Genomic DNA, 17397 nt, shown 5'->3' with positions numbered 1-17397 from the left:
CCCAGCTGCCAGACCCCTGACACCTTGCAGACTTTCCCACATCTGCCTTCCCCAGCGTCTTCATCCTCAGTGATGTCATCTAGCAGTAGACTCTAATATAAAAACAGCGTCATAAAGTAAAACTGGAAGAGGATAGGTAGTGGGGAAGATGGCATGCAGAAGCATCTGATGCATTCTATAGTGATAGTGAGGGCATGAGGCACAAATGATGTCATTGGATTTGATGATGCAATCAGATCCCTAATGACATCATAAGATTATGTGTTACAACAGGTATTATAGAGGTAGACATGGTTCAAGACAGCACTAAAAGGAGCTCCATAAACTCTGTAAAGAATGTGCCTTGATACTCTATGTCTATGTTTTTCACCAGATTATTGCACATAGCACCTTCCAGATTTACAGCCAGGATAAATTGTATTGTTACTGGCACACCACAGCTGCACTGGAAAGTGTAAAATTTCAAGAATTTCTACAAAAGTACACTTCACTCCAATATCCAAAACCAATAAGGGCTTGTTTGCAGATGATTAGGTCTGCATTAGCAGTTAAATTACCAGCTATTTTTCGCAAGACTTTAAAAATGTAGTTAAAAAAAGACTATGCATTCATTTTCTGTAATTGCATGTCCTGTTCAAGGTCATGGGGGAGAAGGGGGTGTCAGATCCTATAGACACAGGGCAGGGAACAACCCACCACAGGGCACACTCACACCTATCAGCAATTTGGCAATTCCAGTTAACGTCAGCATGTATTTGGACTATGGGGGGGGGGACCCCATGACAACACAGGGAGAATGGGCAAACTCCACATGCATGGAGCCTGGGCAGACACTCACTCTGGTCCCAGAGGTGTGAGGCATCAGTGCTAACCACTGCACCATCACATCACCCCTGTGGATGAGTAGGTTTTATTTTTTCCAATATATACAAATCATTTTATGCCCATACATATTGTAAATATTTAGAAAAATGGCAGCATACAGTGGTGTAATGAGTGACTTTGCAGTCTTGCGCCTCCGGGCTTGTAAGTTCAAACCCCCCTCCCCTCCTTGTTCTTACTGTATTCCTGGCACCTTCCCCTTGTCTTTGCATACGTTTTCTCTGGGATTTCGGGGTGAAAACAGTATGAAAACATGCAGTTTGCTGAATTGGAACCTGTAAATTGCCTGTAGAGTTGGAATGTGTGTCCCTGTAATAGACTGTGTGTGGCAAATTGTCAGTGTTTTAATCAAATAAATTTAACCACTTTTTCACATGAGCGGACTAGATGATTTTTTGACTCCACATCCACATCCATTCTAACATCCACTTCGTTAACAATCCCACTTACTGACTCGAAATACTCACTCCAAATCCTTGTAACCATCGATCTCTTTTATTTTCAAGAAGGTTGTCGTCAACGGGATCACGTTCAGTCGTAAATAAGCTTCAATGTTTCCAATTAACAATCAACGACGAACAAAATAATAACGGATGAGAATTTACGGTCCAAAGACTATATACTTCCAAGCTGCGCATATATCCACTTTTTTTTTTTACTTTCTTTTTTTATTTTTTTACTATTGTCACATGTACAGCCTAGGATTCACATCCTGACCAATAGAAATCCAGCATCAATAAGGCTACGTAAACTTCCGTACTTTTAACCATTACAAGTTACCTATTGGTACGTATGCCTGAAATAACATTCAAATTGGCTCTAACAGACTGGTATAGCTGCCGGGGTCCTGTGATTCCTGGGACAGGCCCACGGTACTTTGTCACCCTGTGCAGGAGAAGTTGTTATAGACAATGGGTGGATGTGGCATGTTTATGTAATTAACATACACAGGGGGCCATTGCTGTCCTCTGATTTTGAGGGCTGTATGGGATTCAGTCTGACCACAAAGGTGTGGGAAACTGTCTTTGCTCTCGCCCTGTCAAGCAGGCGTCTAAGTGTAGCCTGACGTTTCAGCTTCTCGGTGCTCCGTTCCCCGGCTTTTCATAGGGCAGTCGAGGCACTTCTTGACACGGTCTCTTCTAAATCACATCACGCACCTCCTGTCAGTGAGCTACTGACACGTGGTTCCTGCAGCAAGGGTGGAAGAACTGATTCACTGCTTGATTAAAGGAGGCTGACAAGTCATGGCTTGCTTTAAATCATCTCTCATTTACCTGCTTGTAATTTTGAGTCCTCTCGCCAGAACACAGAAAGAATATAGCGAACATGTTGGAACAAAAGTAAAAAGAGAAATGATATTATTCATTTTAAAGGAAATAAGTGTATTCATCATCCCAAGGTTATTTGCTAAATTAATAATATTTTTCGTCTAAAGGGTTTCATTTAGGCAAAGATTGCAAAAAATGGCAGAACATGAACGGCAGCGTTCAAGCTGATGCTGAAGGGCCTTTGCAGCGAGGGAACCATGTAACGCACATAGCAAATGGGCATTTTCAATTTTCCAGCCATTTTTCTGCAGAATAAAAAGAGCTTCCTGCAGCTGCCAGCTTCAGCTTCAGTACCCAGCTTCCCCACCACTCCAGGCCCACAGATCTGAAAGGAGCTTCAGCTTGAGTTGGCATGCCTCCTGTATATTGAAAAATAAAATGCAGTGTCCCATTTTGAATGAATATAGGATGCGATTTGTCCTACATTTTTGCACACGTATTGATGTGCATATGGATACCTATACTGTACAACTGAATCTGGACCATATGATCGATCATCTCCTCCTCCTCCCCCCACCCCCCCAGCTCCAGTGGCATATTTTATTGTGGGGGAGTTCTCCCCCCCCCCCAGTCAGATCTTTACCGTCAGAGACACAGCTGGCTCCGCAGGAAAAAAAAAATGACACGTATTGCTTAGAAATTGTTGTGGACAGTGAGATGTGGTCAATATTTTCTAGCTAGACTCATTGTTATTTTATGTTTTTTAAACTCATACCAATGATATGTAGGATTTTATCTGTGGTAAATCTCAGTTCGAGAGTCTAGATAACAGAGATGACAGTTGGTATTGAACGTGATACATCGAAACATTACCAGATTTATTAAAGAACACGCAATATGAAAGAGAAAAAAAACATTAATATTGACAAAATAATTGCAATTAATTTGCCACAAAGTGCACGCATTTTTATAATTGTCTTTTTTTTGTCTAAATACAAATTTGCAGCAGTAACATAGGTTACTGATTCATAACAACACCAATGTAAATAAACAGGAGTTAATAGCAAAGACATTCACTGAAAACTGTTAAACTAAATGTAATAATTTAGGGTAATGTATAAAACGGATTGTTACAGATTGAAAGTCATGTTTCTGTACGTGCTTCGCTGTGGTTTGAAATGAAGAGACTGCAGGAGAGTCTTCGCCAGCCCCCTTAGGGATTCCGGCAGCTTTCATCGCCAGCTTTCTCTGGCCATTTTCAAATTGCTTACGCTAATTTACATTAGTAACAGCCAGACATGCCAATAACCCATCTCTGTACCAACCTAGGATGGGGTATTATATAAATGAATTAGAACGGGCCATTCTCTAATGGTTTTCACCACAAGTTAAACTTTGAGAAAACTATTATCAGCCATTGATATCTTAATATCTTGATATTTAATCTTAGTTTATGAATTTATAGCCAGTTAATTCTGTTTATATTTTAAATGCAGGCGAACCCTGAGGATTTAACTCTACATAACTGTGATTATATAACCGGCCTGTGTCTGTGGTCTCTGATGACGTTTGCTCTCCTAAGCGAAGGCCCCCGTCGCGCTCCTTCGATCTGTAAATGCGCGGGTCTTTCGCCTGACTTTTTTTCTTGCTCGTCCAGCATTTGCAGCAAGTCCTGTAACTTCTCGATGTACAGGATGGCGCTGCGTAGGATCTCCACTTTGGGCAGCCGCTGGCTCGGGTCGGGCACGGCCTTTTTCTTCAGCATCTCGAAGGCTTCGTTGATCTTTTTCAGCCGCCTCCTCTCTCGCAGGGTGGCGGCTTTCCTCCTGTCCGTCGGCACCGACTTTCGCTTGCAAGTCGCGCAAGCCCAGATGAGACAGTGGCCAGTGCAGCGTGGCTGTAGACCCAGGCGGGACGCGATCAGCTCCTCACCGCCGCTGTCGCATCCAGTTTCTAACAGTGGCTGTCCCCGGCCGGCCGATAAGGAGCTGTCACTCTCCCGGAACAAGGGCGACTCCCCTCTTATTTCTAAATTTTGCAAGGATCCGTTTTCCAGGCAATTTAATTCGTTGAGGAAATTGGTCTCAAAAAGGTCCATCGTGGTGCTGTAGCCTCGGGTGGACCAAACATCTGACAGTTCTGCTGTACAACTCTGTCCATGGCATTTAAATAGCCCAGTGACAGAGATCACACGGCTTATATATAGCTAATGAAACCCTAACCCATCATCTAGCTGTTGCGGCGCCTCAAGACTCCTATTTCCAACGACCCCCGAGAGTACTACGACAAGCTGAATACATGCGAATAAAATACACAGGCGTTAACACCTCTCAATGACAGATGAAGTGACACTGTAGACGTAACAGGTGCTGTTAGGATTTACCGCACTGTGCATTTGCAACATCTGAAGTCTGCCAATACCCCTACAGTAGGCCTGCCATTCAAAAGTTTGGACACACCAAGTCGTCTACAAAGGACATATGATAGTGTCACATCGCAGGATGTGTCCACCTGACCTAAACCCTGTGGAAATGGTTTGGGAGGAGTCTCAACAGAGAGTGAAGGAAAAGTGGAAAATGAGTGCTGGAAATATATGTGGACCTCCTTCAGGACAGCTGGAAAAGCATCCCAGGAGACCACCTCATGAATCTGCCATAGAGTAGACAGTAGGGTCAGCCAGTCCCGGGGACAATTGTGGTTAAGGGCCTGGCTCAAGGACGCAATGGTGGGATCACTTTGCTGACCATGGGATTTGAACTAGCAACCTTCTGAGTCCCGACCCACACATCTACCCCCCCCCCCAACAAATTATTATTTACATTTTTTTTGGTCAGTGCATAATTCCAATTCCATATGTGTTGCTTTATAGTTCTGCTGTCTTTAAAATTATTCTAAAATGGATTCATATAAATAAACCTTTCTATGGCAAGTGTGTCCAACCATTTGGCTGTATGATCATGTAAATTTATCTAAAATGTGATAAACAATTAACATAATTAAAGTGACCTGCTTCAACAGTAAACCATTCTGCAACTGTCTGAGTAAATTAATATGCCAGTTTTTCATGGAAATGTAATTAAACAAATCGATATATTGTGCATTCTGACTGCTGAAAGTTTAAAATATATTCCATGCACATGCATCTGGGGTTTTCAAAGTGAGGGTCATGACCCATGAATCTCTGTCGCTGTTATTTTGAGGATCATGGGCTGAAAAGTTTGGGAACCCGTGGTTTGACTCGTATATAAATAATTGTTTTTTTAACACCACTTAATGCAAAAGAGAAGCAACCGTTTTTTCACAATCATGATTCCAGACAGCATTTTTCTGCTTGAGGAGTAGATACTTCCTAAAATTAGGATGATTAAAAACTAAAAAGCAAGGGCTTACTTTTGAAAAGTGGATTTGGCATGTTGGCAAGTGTCTTTAGATGCTCAGAGACAGAGGTGGACATTTCTGATCCAGAGAGTAAAAATCCAGACCAGGATTTAGTTTCAACCAACCAGTTGAGCATAAAGAGTCACAGTCACAGAGTCCTTAACTGGTTGGTTGAAACAAAATACTGGTTTGGAATTTTACTTTCTGGACCTGAAAAATCCGCCTCTGCCCAGAGAGTCTAGCAGATGGCATTCATGTGGCAATTGTCTCTGACCTGACCAATATTTGGTGAGGAGACTTTGTACATTTTAATTAATATGCCGTATTTAAAATATTTTTAAACACAAATAATTTTACTACCATGTTATATATTTTTATTTTTGTAAATAAAGCATTTTACCTTACAATGGGTACTAGGCCTATACATCTGATTTAATTGTCCCAGATAATGATGCGGCGGTATGTTGCACACAATGTAGGTAAAATAGACATTAAGTGACAAGAATGGTCTTTGCCATCGGGATCGTGCCAGATGTAAACCTAAGCCTTAAGCTGTTTGCTGAATTTCCACATGCTTTTATATTCCTGCCTCTTGTTGCATGCAACCCCCCTGAAAACAGCGGAAATCTGAAACACGCACAGCACCTTCATTAAGCAGTTATGCTGGAAACACAAAGAGCACCGGTCATCCTTCAAAATAGCGAGACACCCTGTAAACGTCAACATGCCGGTCATGTGACAGAAGGTCCCGTTATGTACCGTGACAGAGGGGATGGTACCTCACAAGCCCTTGAACTCAGGGCAACTATTATGTGCCTGATGGCGATCGATAAATCTTCCCCCCCCCCCCCCCCCCCGTCCATCAGCTGTCTTGCTTTTTTGGCTGAGCGCAGGACGGGGGTCATGTGATACCATGGCATGAGGCTTAATTTAATTTTGGGAACCACAACTGTAGAAGCTTTACGTGGAAGGTCTCGTCTCTCAGAACCTGGAAATCCACACAAACGTAGTACTACAAGAAACAAAACCGCCAGTAAAAGCAGAAATAATACAGATTTATTCAAATAAACACATGGGTGAAAAAAACAGTTATATACACACACAGCAATACTCCATTTGGCGTAATTTACATTACAAAAACATAATACATAAATTCAGAAAATAACCCAAACTACGGAATACAGGCAGCGTTGTCTGCGTGGGAGAGTTACCTTTGCACAATTACATTTTATGTTGAAAGCAAAAAGTATGTCTTTCTTTCAGCACGAACATAAGAGGACAGACGCAGCTGGGTCCTATTTGCAGAGATTTGGCCCCTGTTTCGAGGTACGTTTAGGTCGAGTAGCTTCAGTTTAACTACTGAAGGTAACACTGAAGCGCATTGATGAAAGATGATTACAACTGACGCCAGTCACATGGTTGTTTCCTCCCATTCGAGTTCGACGTCACCTGAAGTAGGAAAAAAATGTGATTCTATCACACAGAGATATTTGTCATCCTATAGTCTGGCAGTAAATATGGGGTCTGGCTACAACCTCAAGTCAAGCCCATTAGTAGCAAACACCTCTGGATTCCTACCACTCTGGCCTAGATCTGTAATACAGGTCCCTGTATTTTGCACACTCACCCTCCATGCCATCTAGAGAGTCCTTCCTCTGCAAGCCGGAACTACTGGAGAGCCAGACTGGATGGCTGATCCCTTTCCTGGAGAGGAGCTCCAGAGCGCACTGATGCAGGAACATGTACTGCACCTGCACAGAAGCATCAAGCAGGCCGAATCATGTGACCTCGTCGGCATCTCTGTGAGGTCAACACTCTGTGAGGTCAACACTCTGTGAGGTCAGCAAATTTAAAATTCAACAGCCTCAGCCACAGTTTAGGGTTAAAAACACGGAGCCTGGAGGATTTTTAGTGTTCGTTCGATATCGTCACGGTCTTGCGCTCACCAGGTTCTGCACCATGCACATCCTTTCACCCCGGAGTTCTGCTACCAAGCTGAACAGGTCAATGAAGTCATGGTCTCTCATGTGCTGGATCAGGTGGTCCAGGGAGATGAATACTCCGGTCCGACCCACACCGGCACTGTATCACACAACAGAACCATGTCTCAAGGCCTTCTTGAATTCCTACCAGCTACAGATGCTCCTCGCTTTACGATGGTTCGACTTGCGATATTTAAGCTTTACAACGGTTCGACTTGCGATATTTCAGCTTTACGACGGTTCGACTTGCGATATTGCAGTTTTACGATGGTGCGATAGCGATGCACATTCAGTAGTCAGCTTTGGATTTTGATCTGTTCCCGAACTGGTGATATACCGTGCGATACTTTCTACTGATGCTGGGCGACAGCAGCATCCACACATCCAGTCTCTGTAGTGCTTGTGAGCGTAAACATCTCGTACTGAGTTTAATTTATTAACTTACTCTTATGGTTAAACTTGCCTTCATTTGTATACTTTGCAATTACTGGTATTTAGTTACTTACAGTAATCATTTACTACTTATTCACTGACCATACTTATTTATTTACCTATTTACTTATTCATTTTCAAATTCGACTTTTCATTACAGTCGGTTCATCGTAACGTTACCCCATCGTAAGTCGAGGAGCACCAGTGCACAGATTCACCTGACATTCTAGAATTGTTTGGGTCAGTCACCTGCAGTGTACCACAACAGTGCCCCTGTCACGGCCTCGGATGGTCCGGATGGATCTCACAAACTTGATCAGAGCAGTGCTGGTTGCCGGCACGCCATGCTCGGGCCAAGATGTGAAGTTGAAGTGGTTTACCAGCATATAGTCATTATACTGGATGGAGAATCGGTATGGTTGTTAAATCGGTTACCAGGGAAACAAATCAGCAAGTCTACATCTCTGATGGAAAATAAAACACAATAAGCATCCCTATTAAAAAGCCATTAGCTATCTTCATACCCAGAAAAATAATGAAGTGAATCATTCAAATGAGTCATTCAGAGAACCTTTTCTGCAGTGAGTTATATCTGTCCTTTACATGGCATGAAATATAATTTGCTTATATTTGATCATATTTGCTTCTCATTGATCCTATAGAATCACAAATTAAGGGTTTGAAAATACATGTTAGCTATCATTGCAGACATAGACATCAGCTGCCTGGGTCTCCTTGTTCAAAATCTTCAAGCAATCATGAAGACGATTACTCAAATGCAGTCATACGGACCCGCTCGATTCTAAGCACCCGCACGGTCCAGTCCGGGAGGGCATCCTCCGTCAGCTTGGTGATGACGATGTCTCCGAACACAGAGATGGGTTTGTCCCCCTCGGGCCAGTATTGGTGGCAGCGGACCTAAAGGGGGGAGAGAAAAGGAGGGTCCAGTGTAGGGGAGCAGAAGAGCCTGAGGTGGATGTGCTCCGAGCGCATGCTCACCCTGCCCTTCTCGAAGCACTGGGTCATCATGACGATGGTGCAGGCCCGAGTCTCCCAGATCATCCTCCAGAAGTCACCCACTGTGCCCGGCAGCGGCCCCTGAGTGGCGATGAACTCATTGGGGCAGAGGTAGCCCTGCAGAGGGGTACAAGGGGACACACCGTTAGCAGTGCTAGCTATAAGGGTAGCTATAGGCCCCAGGGGTGTCGGAGAGGCAAGGCCATGGTGACATTTTATCAGGGGGCCCGGAATGTGTTCCCGGTTACATGCTACTGAGTCTGTGCAGTAGACTTACGCACACATACGCATACATACGCACACATACGCATACACACACATACACACACACGCACACATACATACGCACACATATGCATACAGTACATACAGCATTTTCAGAAAAGGCTAGAACAATTTTTATCAAGTCGTCAATTCTGAGAACATTTCTTCCGCCTTCACAAGGCAGATCATTTTTAACGATTTTTGCAAGGATTAAATAGAAAAAAATGTTATATACAAATATGATTTGTAGCCTTATAGGTGTGGCAATCCATAAACATGTGCTGGAGAAACAGTATGTAAGAAATCCTGGCTGGACAGTTTACAGACTCAAAGGAATCGTTTCACACACCCCCCGTTCCCCGCATGTACAGACTGTGATATTATGATCTTATCCTTTATTTACGGTCATATACCTGGCAGGGAATTTCCTGGAAGTTACTGCAGGTGCGCAGTAACTTAATGTTTATATCAAGTTCACAGCAGTGTTATTAAAATATTCCCAGCCACCGATGAAAAAAAGCCATTTACACACCACTAAATAATAAAACATCAAAATGATGAAGCCGTGATCTAAAGCATTCACCAGTCGTAAGCAGTTATTGGAGTTTGTTCCAGAGAAATGCTGTCTAATGCTACCTAAGATAACATGTGAAACATAAAGACAGTGATAATCTCCTCACTTTCAGAGGGCCGGTCATGGACAGATAAAAATATACAGAGCGACGGACACTGTGAGGTTTGCGGGTTTACCGAGGTCCAAATTAAATGACAAGAAAGATCCACTGCTGGAACTTTCCTTTCCTTTCCCATCGAAATTCCAGCCCTCGCCACGCTCCAGGCTGACATTCTCACAGAGGACGAGAGAGGTCCAATCGCGGCCGGACCTCAGCTGACCAGGGTTATACGCAAGGCTGGAAATGAGCCCGTCCCAGTGACCCCCTCCATCAGGACGGGCCTGGGGCTAATTCCGTTGTATGTCTTACCCATTTTACAAGCAGTGGGAGGAATGTAGCTATAAAATTTGCAGGGGGTGGGATTACTCTGCGCTGTCAATCACGGGGTCTGACTTGACCCCGCGGAACCAATAAAATAACTAACAGGCGATTGGCTGAAGCACCACTGTGATTCTCCTGCCAGCGTCAGCTCTTCCCACTGCTGGTGTCAGGTCCGGGGACGCCACCTCATGGCTGTCACCCCCCCCCCCCCCCCGCTGGCTGACCTTACCGAAACGAAGCTGGCATTGATGTAGTCCGATCCGGGTGAACCAGGCTCAGACAGCAGCTTCACCCTGTTGCTGTTGTCTAGGAAACGATAACACGCCAGTAAGTCGTATCATTTATCAGCATAAATCTGAAAAACGTATAAAAAAAATTAACAACACAATATGATTCTTATATAATTCATAGACACATAATTCACCTTCAAAGACTAACAATGAGCATTGTGAATTTTCATTAGATACATCCAGTAACATAAATAACACATAATTGCCGGTAATTAATGATGAGAGAGTCTGAAGCATGTGATTCTCAGCCTCCCTCTATAAACAGTGTCTGATTGAAGTTCCAGTGGTGAATGAATTCCCAAACACGGTGTTTGTTTTGAAGGCATCTGGTCCCATATCTGGCACAACATGGATTCCAGCTGAATGAACAGCTGGATTTGTCTGGGGGAGGAGGTGGGCGGCTGTGTTACATGTCTCCGAGGGTGAATCGATGGCACAGGGCATCGTCATATGGCACTACAGCCTACATAATCACAACTGGCTTTTACTGCATTACTAGCCCAGCTGAGGGGCAACGTTTCTGGGAGGCAGTGAAACTCTTGTGTCCACCTTGATAGACTGTTTCAGCTGTAAGTGCATGCAGGAAACAGTTTTAAGATGTTTTTCGGTGCTAAAGAACACATGGGTGCCCACTATGGGTTTGATCAAAATAGCTGAAAAACACAACTACAGCTGGATCTGAATGATACGGTTATGATATGGTTATGATACGGTTATGATACGGTTATGATACGGTTATGATATGGTTATGATACGGTTATGATATGGTTATGATACGGTTATGATACGGTTATGATACGGTTATGATATGGTTATGATACGGTTATGATACGGTTATGATATGGTTATGATACGGTTATGATATGGTTATGATACGGTTATGCTTTAGCTGGGAACACGAGGTACGCACATGGTTTGATATTGGTGAAGCGGTTCTTGGACCTGTTCCAGGGCAGGTCCGCGTCCGTGGTGGCGAGGTCCGGCAGCAGTTTGGGAAGCTCCTGCAGGAAATGGACAGTCATGTCAGTGTGCAGGAGGTGAACTGCAGCTCCTCCGGAGTCTGACATGGGATCCTCCTGATTGCTAATAACAGACATCCTGCCCATGTTAAATGTTATAATTATACTTTTTGCTGTCTTGAAGCGACCTTTGCGATTATGTACAGTCTAAGGACAAAACTGCAGTAAGGGCAGAGCACGCTTTAACCTGCAGTTATATTGCTATACATCCATCCATTCATTCATTTTCCAAACCGCTTATCCTACTGGGTCGCGGGGGGGTCCGGAGCCTATCCCGGAAGCAATGGGCACGAGGCAGGGAACAACCCAGGATGGAGGGCCAGCCTATTGCAGGGCACACTCACACACCATTCACTCACACATGCACACCTACGGGCAATTTAGCAAGTCCAATTAGCCTCAGCATGTTTTTGGACTGTGGGGGGAAACCGGAGTACCCGGAGGAAACCCCACGATGACATGGAGAGAACATGCAAACTCGGCACACATATAACCCAGGCGGAGACTCGAACCTGGGACCCAGAGGTGTGAGGCAACAGTGCTAACCACTGCACCACCATGCCGCCCTCTACTGCTATACATTGTTGGAAAAATGCAGCTAAATATTCTTTACAGTATAATGAATTTAAATCACAGGAATGCGACTCAAATTTATGGACAATTAATGGGCACTAGACTATCGGTGAACTCCAATAAAAATAATCCTGTATTCCAAAAATGCTGTAAAAACTATAAGCTTCTTTCCACTTTCCAATTGTTTATTCTTTAAAGCTGACATGTTTTCTCACTAATATAAAAAGATGTTTAACCCCTGCCAGCTTTTCTCAGGACATAAGGAATCACAGACCCACAGCTTTGGTGTGAATCAGTGAGATCAAAGGCTTATCTAACTCGACTGGCCTCTGGCCTTTAGGGAGGCCTGGTTCATAGATGGGACGACTCTGGCCCACGTACCAAGAACTCTTCTTGGAACTTAGCATTGTTGTCGGAGCAGAGGTCCTCCACATGGTGCAGGAAGACCTTCTTATTAATGGGCCTGAAGAAGAGATGGGAAGGTGGGTCAGTGGCCGGTTCTCCTGGATGACACACTCTCTTACACGCAAGTACATGTAATACTATCACTGACTTTAACTACAAAGCCCCAAATGAATCCCAATGAGTCCCAAATAAATCATCAATGAGCCCCAAGTGAATCCCAACGAGCCTCAAATGAATCTCAATGAGTCCCGAATGATTAATTTACCTCAGATGTTATAACAACTATGCTCTGAGTTTAAGCCTGGGATGTCTTAAGATCCTAGCAACACTCCTGGATACCATTGTTGTAAAACACTGAGATTTTCATTAAATGTGTCCTCAAAAAGGAAAACATTCTATGGGAAAAACCCCAATCCCATCAATGAGAACCTTACCCCCACTCAGCCCTAACCTTAACCACAAGTAACCAAAATATTTTTACTTTTTTGTTTTTTGATTGTAGTCATATTTTTTATTTTTATAAAACTGAGTTTCACCTTGTGAGGACCGAAAAAATGGTTCCCACATCAAAATAACAGGTTTTTATTACATTGTGGGGACATAATATGTACATGACCAACATACAGACACACACACACACACACACACACACACACACACACACACACACACACACACACAGACAAGCATATCTGAAATGGTCAGCAACCCAGACCCATCTTCCATAAAATCTGTATTGTATTATGTCATTGTATTACTGGCTAATGAATCTGAGTATCATGTTACCAAAATGTGCACTGACAAAATACGGAGGTATTAGGACAGTTATGTGTTCATGACGTGTTCATGAAGCATGAAGCCAAATTAACGATTGAGGGGTAGAAGTCTCACCCAACCCCTGTTCCTGTACCCCTGTTCATGAGAGCCCTGAATGTTCTCTCAGGCTGCTGCATCCCGGCTGCAGACCTACCTTCCTGAGTACTGAATATTGAGTACTGCATTAACCAGAGGGAGCGCAGTGCTGGCTGACCTCATTGCTGAATGACGATACGCTCCGCAGCCCCCGAAAAGCACAAAGAACTCGGAGCCCGATTTATTTCCCAAAGTAAAAGACTGACTTGGCTCATCTTCTGTTACCAGAGTTTTAGTCATGGGCCACTGATTTATGTTTATCAGTGTGGAGGGGGAGGGGCCTGGAACCAAACTTCTAATTCCCCAAAGCCATTGAACCCGAGTTTGTACTCTGCAAAGAGCTTCACACACAAGCCAGCATCGACAGACACTTACTTCACAGATCTTCTATAACTGAGCAGCCTGAAACAGATTCACAAAAGAAAAACAACATTGCGTAGAACACCAGTTAGAAAGCAAAACTCCATTACAGGATACTCATGAGAATCACAGCACCTGCAGGCTACCATTTCTCATGCTGTGCGGCAAACAAGCTGTTCATGATTCCCAGGCAAACATAGCATAACATTCAGAATGACTGTCGGTAACACGTGCGTTCTCTACCGTCATAATTTTTAGAGCTATACACTTTGCATCTGTCAGCACAAATATACTTAGACATGCTAGATTTGTTTCTAGTAGTTTTCCAAAAGGTTGTATTTCACTGCATACGTTTCTACACCAGGCCGGTCTGTGCTAGGTGGGAGGGCTTATTTCTGAAGGTCATTGAGGTCAACCATTTCCACATATGCACAAGCAGTGAGGAATTTCACAAGAGGCTTGTGAAAGGTCTGCCTCGATTTTTAAATCGGCACTGGAGAAGATGGTTTGATTCTGACCCCTGGCAATTACTACAGCGTCTAAGGTCAACTGTGTATCTAACATCTAGATCAGGAGGCGAGTCATGCAAAGCAGAAGCAAGTAGAAAGCATTGATGCTTCCCTCACAACTCATGCTTAACTCTCGGCCACAGCGCAACTGCGTTTCAAAGGGCAGTCCCATTCAACTTCCTGTTACAATACAGGCACAGGCCACCGGAAGAGGGAAAACTTACTGTATGACAAATATGTCCTTCCGTCTAAAGAATAACGAGGGGTACCTGGAAACACAAAGCCGGGGAGAGGTGAGTTAGCAAAGGAGATGCAGCCGCCTTGGTGAGGTCAAGCCGAACAGAGCGAAATGGGAGACGCAAACGGAAAGATAACAGTGTTTGATCACGGACACAGTGCTTTAGTCACACTGGGGGCAGGCATGCAGGAGACAGTCAGACAGGCAGCAGAGCAGCGTGTGAAAGAATACAACCGAACTTGGCATAAATGTCACTGAATATCTTCTCAGACAAAATAACACGCCCTCTCAGCAGAAAAGAATAGAATTTAATGATTAATGAAGCTCAATAATGCAAGATTTCAAGCCTACTGAGGGCTCACTGAGATAAAATGCTTGATCAGTTAGCGAGTCCTCCAGTAAAGTTTCATGGATCCAGAGCTGGTTAAGGAGCCTTCTGACACTGCATTGAATATTCTAGTATTAGCCTGCTGATAAGTGATCCGTGCCCGGACTGATGGCCCTTACACTGCAGGTGGAGCAGACAATGATCAGGTATCACCTATGCTAATGCTAGTAGTCACTGTCATGCAAACAGTTGTATGACTGCCACACCACATCTTCAAGGATTCCCAAGACTGACTGAGTATACAGCAGCTTCTCAGCACTGTGGAAAAAGAGCAATCGTCCATAATGTTATTTCTCCAATATTTGAATTAAAAACAATGAAGATGGATCAGATTTCTAATCATCTCATGACAACAACAATGCTCCTCTTCTGGAACGTAATCAGAGAGAATGCATGTAAACAGGATCCCACCTTCAGCTGTCGGTATTATACCACCTGGAAATCTAACTCGACACAACAGCTGAAATTGGCTAAGCAGGGCAGCAGAGACCAATTGAAATATTAATCGGAGAACATAACGGATGTGTGGAGGAGAATTTTGCGCCTTGTGGTTTGTCCTGCTGCTCGCCCTTGAATTTCATTAGCAGAGATTAGCTAAGGCTAGCGTTGCATTCTCATGTCTTTTCATCGCTGACTCCCTGCCTCAGGGATTCTCTGTTGACTACGTCCATTCAGATTTTTCTTCCACAGTAAAAACTTAATCTATACTTAAAGGTAGATATCGGCGCCTGGCAACAGCCGCCAGTGAACCTTCCAGACCTTCAGCGTAGTCCAGTACTTTGTGTTTTCTCAGCAGAGTCAGTCTGTTTATGTCTTACCGTCATTTCCTTTGATTTGCTCCTAACTCCATGCAAATCCACGTGGGATAATAGCAATAAATTGGACTTTTGCACCATTTAGGAAAAAGAGATTTGTAAGAATACATTTAAACAAATGGCGCCTTTATCTGCACTCAGCCCGCAAAGCCACTCCTTGTGCCGACTGAGATGAGGCGTACTTTATGCTACATTGACGTGCCCATGAATCCTGATATATCTGTTATGGTCCTGGACTATTAACTGGAGAGTCCTGGGGCTCCGATGCGTAGCATGGAGTTACATGTATCAATAAACACTGTAACTCTGTTCCCATCTCCAATCAGTGTATTAGAAGCTCTGCGGAAGCAGTACCCCATGAAAGGAACCAGGCCCTGGATCTGGGACCCCAGACACTCACTGGCTCAGCTTGTCTTCCTTCTGCTCTAGGTCTGCGGCCGATATCACATGGTCCAGCTTGAACTTTGTGTCGGTGATCTCTGCTTGCCGTGGGGAGTATGTACCTCCCTCCCTCTGCTTGTGGCAGATCCTGGGGTTCAAGGGAGGAGTCACGTATGGTTTTGTGAGCAGGGCCGGTAAAAAGGGTCATACTTCATACAGAGGGTTCAACCTAATCAATAGCCAATGATGTGTTTCGAATTGGTGACTGACATGTGAGAGTGTACTCTGGAGCCAATCAGCTTTGAGCTGAGATCAGTGTCCCTATAGTCCCGCCCATGTGTACACCCCTGGTTATGAGCTGATTGCTGGGGAACAGCAGAAGTGTCAACCATACGGCCTGGGTAACCTGGGGACCTGCCTGACCTGACCTCCAGGGGAATTCATGCAGCTGACTTACCGTACAGACATGCAGATCACTATGATGAGAATGGCCAGGAGGAGGAAGGAAAGGAGAACCCCCATTATAATCTGCTTGTCCCGATTCACCATGGGGACATCTAAAGAGGAAATGAAAGCCGTCTAAAGCGGAGCATAGCAGAAATGCTGCGTGAATGGGCAGCTCCACCCTTCAGAATGTCAATTAGCCAGGCGATGAGAAGGTCACTGAGCCAAAAATCTACAGCATTCAAATAAATAAACCAAACCCAAAATACAATATGCATATTAGTTTGTGGCCTCCATCACTTCATTTCAGACAAACTTTACCTGCAGTTTTGATGATGTCAGAATACTCAGTATCTGTATGCTGCCCCCTAATATTTGTTGCTCGAAATTTAAACCTGAAAATCAGCAACAAATAAGTTAGCAGAAGACCAAATTGCTGCGAACAACGAATGAAACTCCTGTGTAACAACGTACCCAAGGCACGTCGCAATACTCACACGTAACGAGTTTTTGGCTTCAGAGGTCCATTACAGAATGCATTTTCATTTTCCGGCAATAGGCAACCGGTGTCGCTCCCAATGCTGTACGTGTTTTCGGCAACGTTGATCGCCCTCATGCTCTCTGAACATTCTGGGTTCGGGAAACCATCATCGGTGGCGTATGGCGCTGGCTTTGAGCTGTAGGCACTCTTCCAGTTCGTCACGTTGGGGCTATCCATAACTGTGCAATTAAGAAATTAAATCTGGAGGAGAGACACTTACACTGCACCCCTACCTCACCATCAGCAAGCATGCAGACCAAGTACATTAGAAAGTCCAAACATGGCCAATAAACCCGAGTGCTGA

General features: G+C 44.1%; 2 protein-coding genes across 2 annotated transcripts in view; both read right to left on the bottom strand.

The window, feature by feature from the left end:
* Window positions 1-1371: 1371 nt before the first annotated feature.
* LOC125739552 (myogenic factor 6-like) lies at window positions 1372-4304 on the bottom strand. The gene is made up of 3 exons (XM_049009781.1): window positions 3695-4304; window positions 2157-2569; window positions 1372-2070 (listed from the first exon to the last, which is right to left on the bottom strand). The coding sequence occupies exons 1-2, from the start codon at window positions 4246-4248 to the stop codon at window positions 2548-2550; spliced, it is 576 nt and encodes a 191-aa protein (XP_048865738.1). The 5' UTR covers window positions 4249-4304; the 3' UTR covers window positions 1372-2070; window positions 2157-2547.
* A 2258-nt stretch (window positions 4305-6562) lies between these two features.
* LOC125738652 (phosphatidylinositol phosphatase PTPRQ-like) overlaps window positions 6563-17397 on the bottom strand; it is a 44719-nt gene continuing 33884 nt past the window's right edge. The window contains 14 exon segments of the mRNA XM_049007836.1: window positions 6563-6977; window positions 7156-7279; window positions 7475-7610; window positions 8192-8340; window positions 8735-8860; window positions 8942-9076; window positions 10448-10524; window positions 11419-11509; window positions 12482-12563; window positions 13793-13819; window positions 16128-16256; window positions 16566-16665; window positions 16874-16947; window positions 17050-17272. Coding sequence (XP_048863793.1) covers window positions 6940-6977; window positions 7156-7279; window positions 7475-7610; window positions 8192-8340; window positions 8735-8860; window positions 8942-9076; window positions 10448-10524; window positions 11419-11509; window positions 12482-12563; window positions 13793-13819; window positions 16128-16256; window positions 16566-16665; window positions 16874-16947; window positions 17050-17272 — 1511 coding nt within the window. The 3' untranslated portion in view covers window positions 6563-6939.

This window comes from Brienomyrus brachyistius, chromosome 3 (assembly GCF_023856365.1).
Source record: "Brienomyrus brachyistius isolate T26 chromosome 3, BBRACH_0.4, whole genome shotgun sequence".
NCBI lineage: Eukaryota > Metazoa > Chordata > Actinopteri > Osteoglossiformes > Mormyridae > Brienomyrus > Brienomyrus brachyistius.
The sequence above is the reverse complement of the archived record's forward strand: the minus strand, read 5'-3'. Positions and strand labels throughout refer to the sequence as shown.

Bases quoted from the DNA above. Each gene is read 5' to 3' on its own strand.
- LOC125739552 (XM_049009781.1), bottom strand. From the start codon at position 4,248: ATGGACCTTTTTGAGACCAATTTCCTCAACGAATTAAATTGCCTGGAA. The intron at 2,570-3,694 runs GCCGGTTATATA...TTCAATATACAG, and splicing joins ATCAGAGACCACAGACACAG to GAGGCATGCCAACTCAAGCT.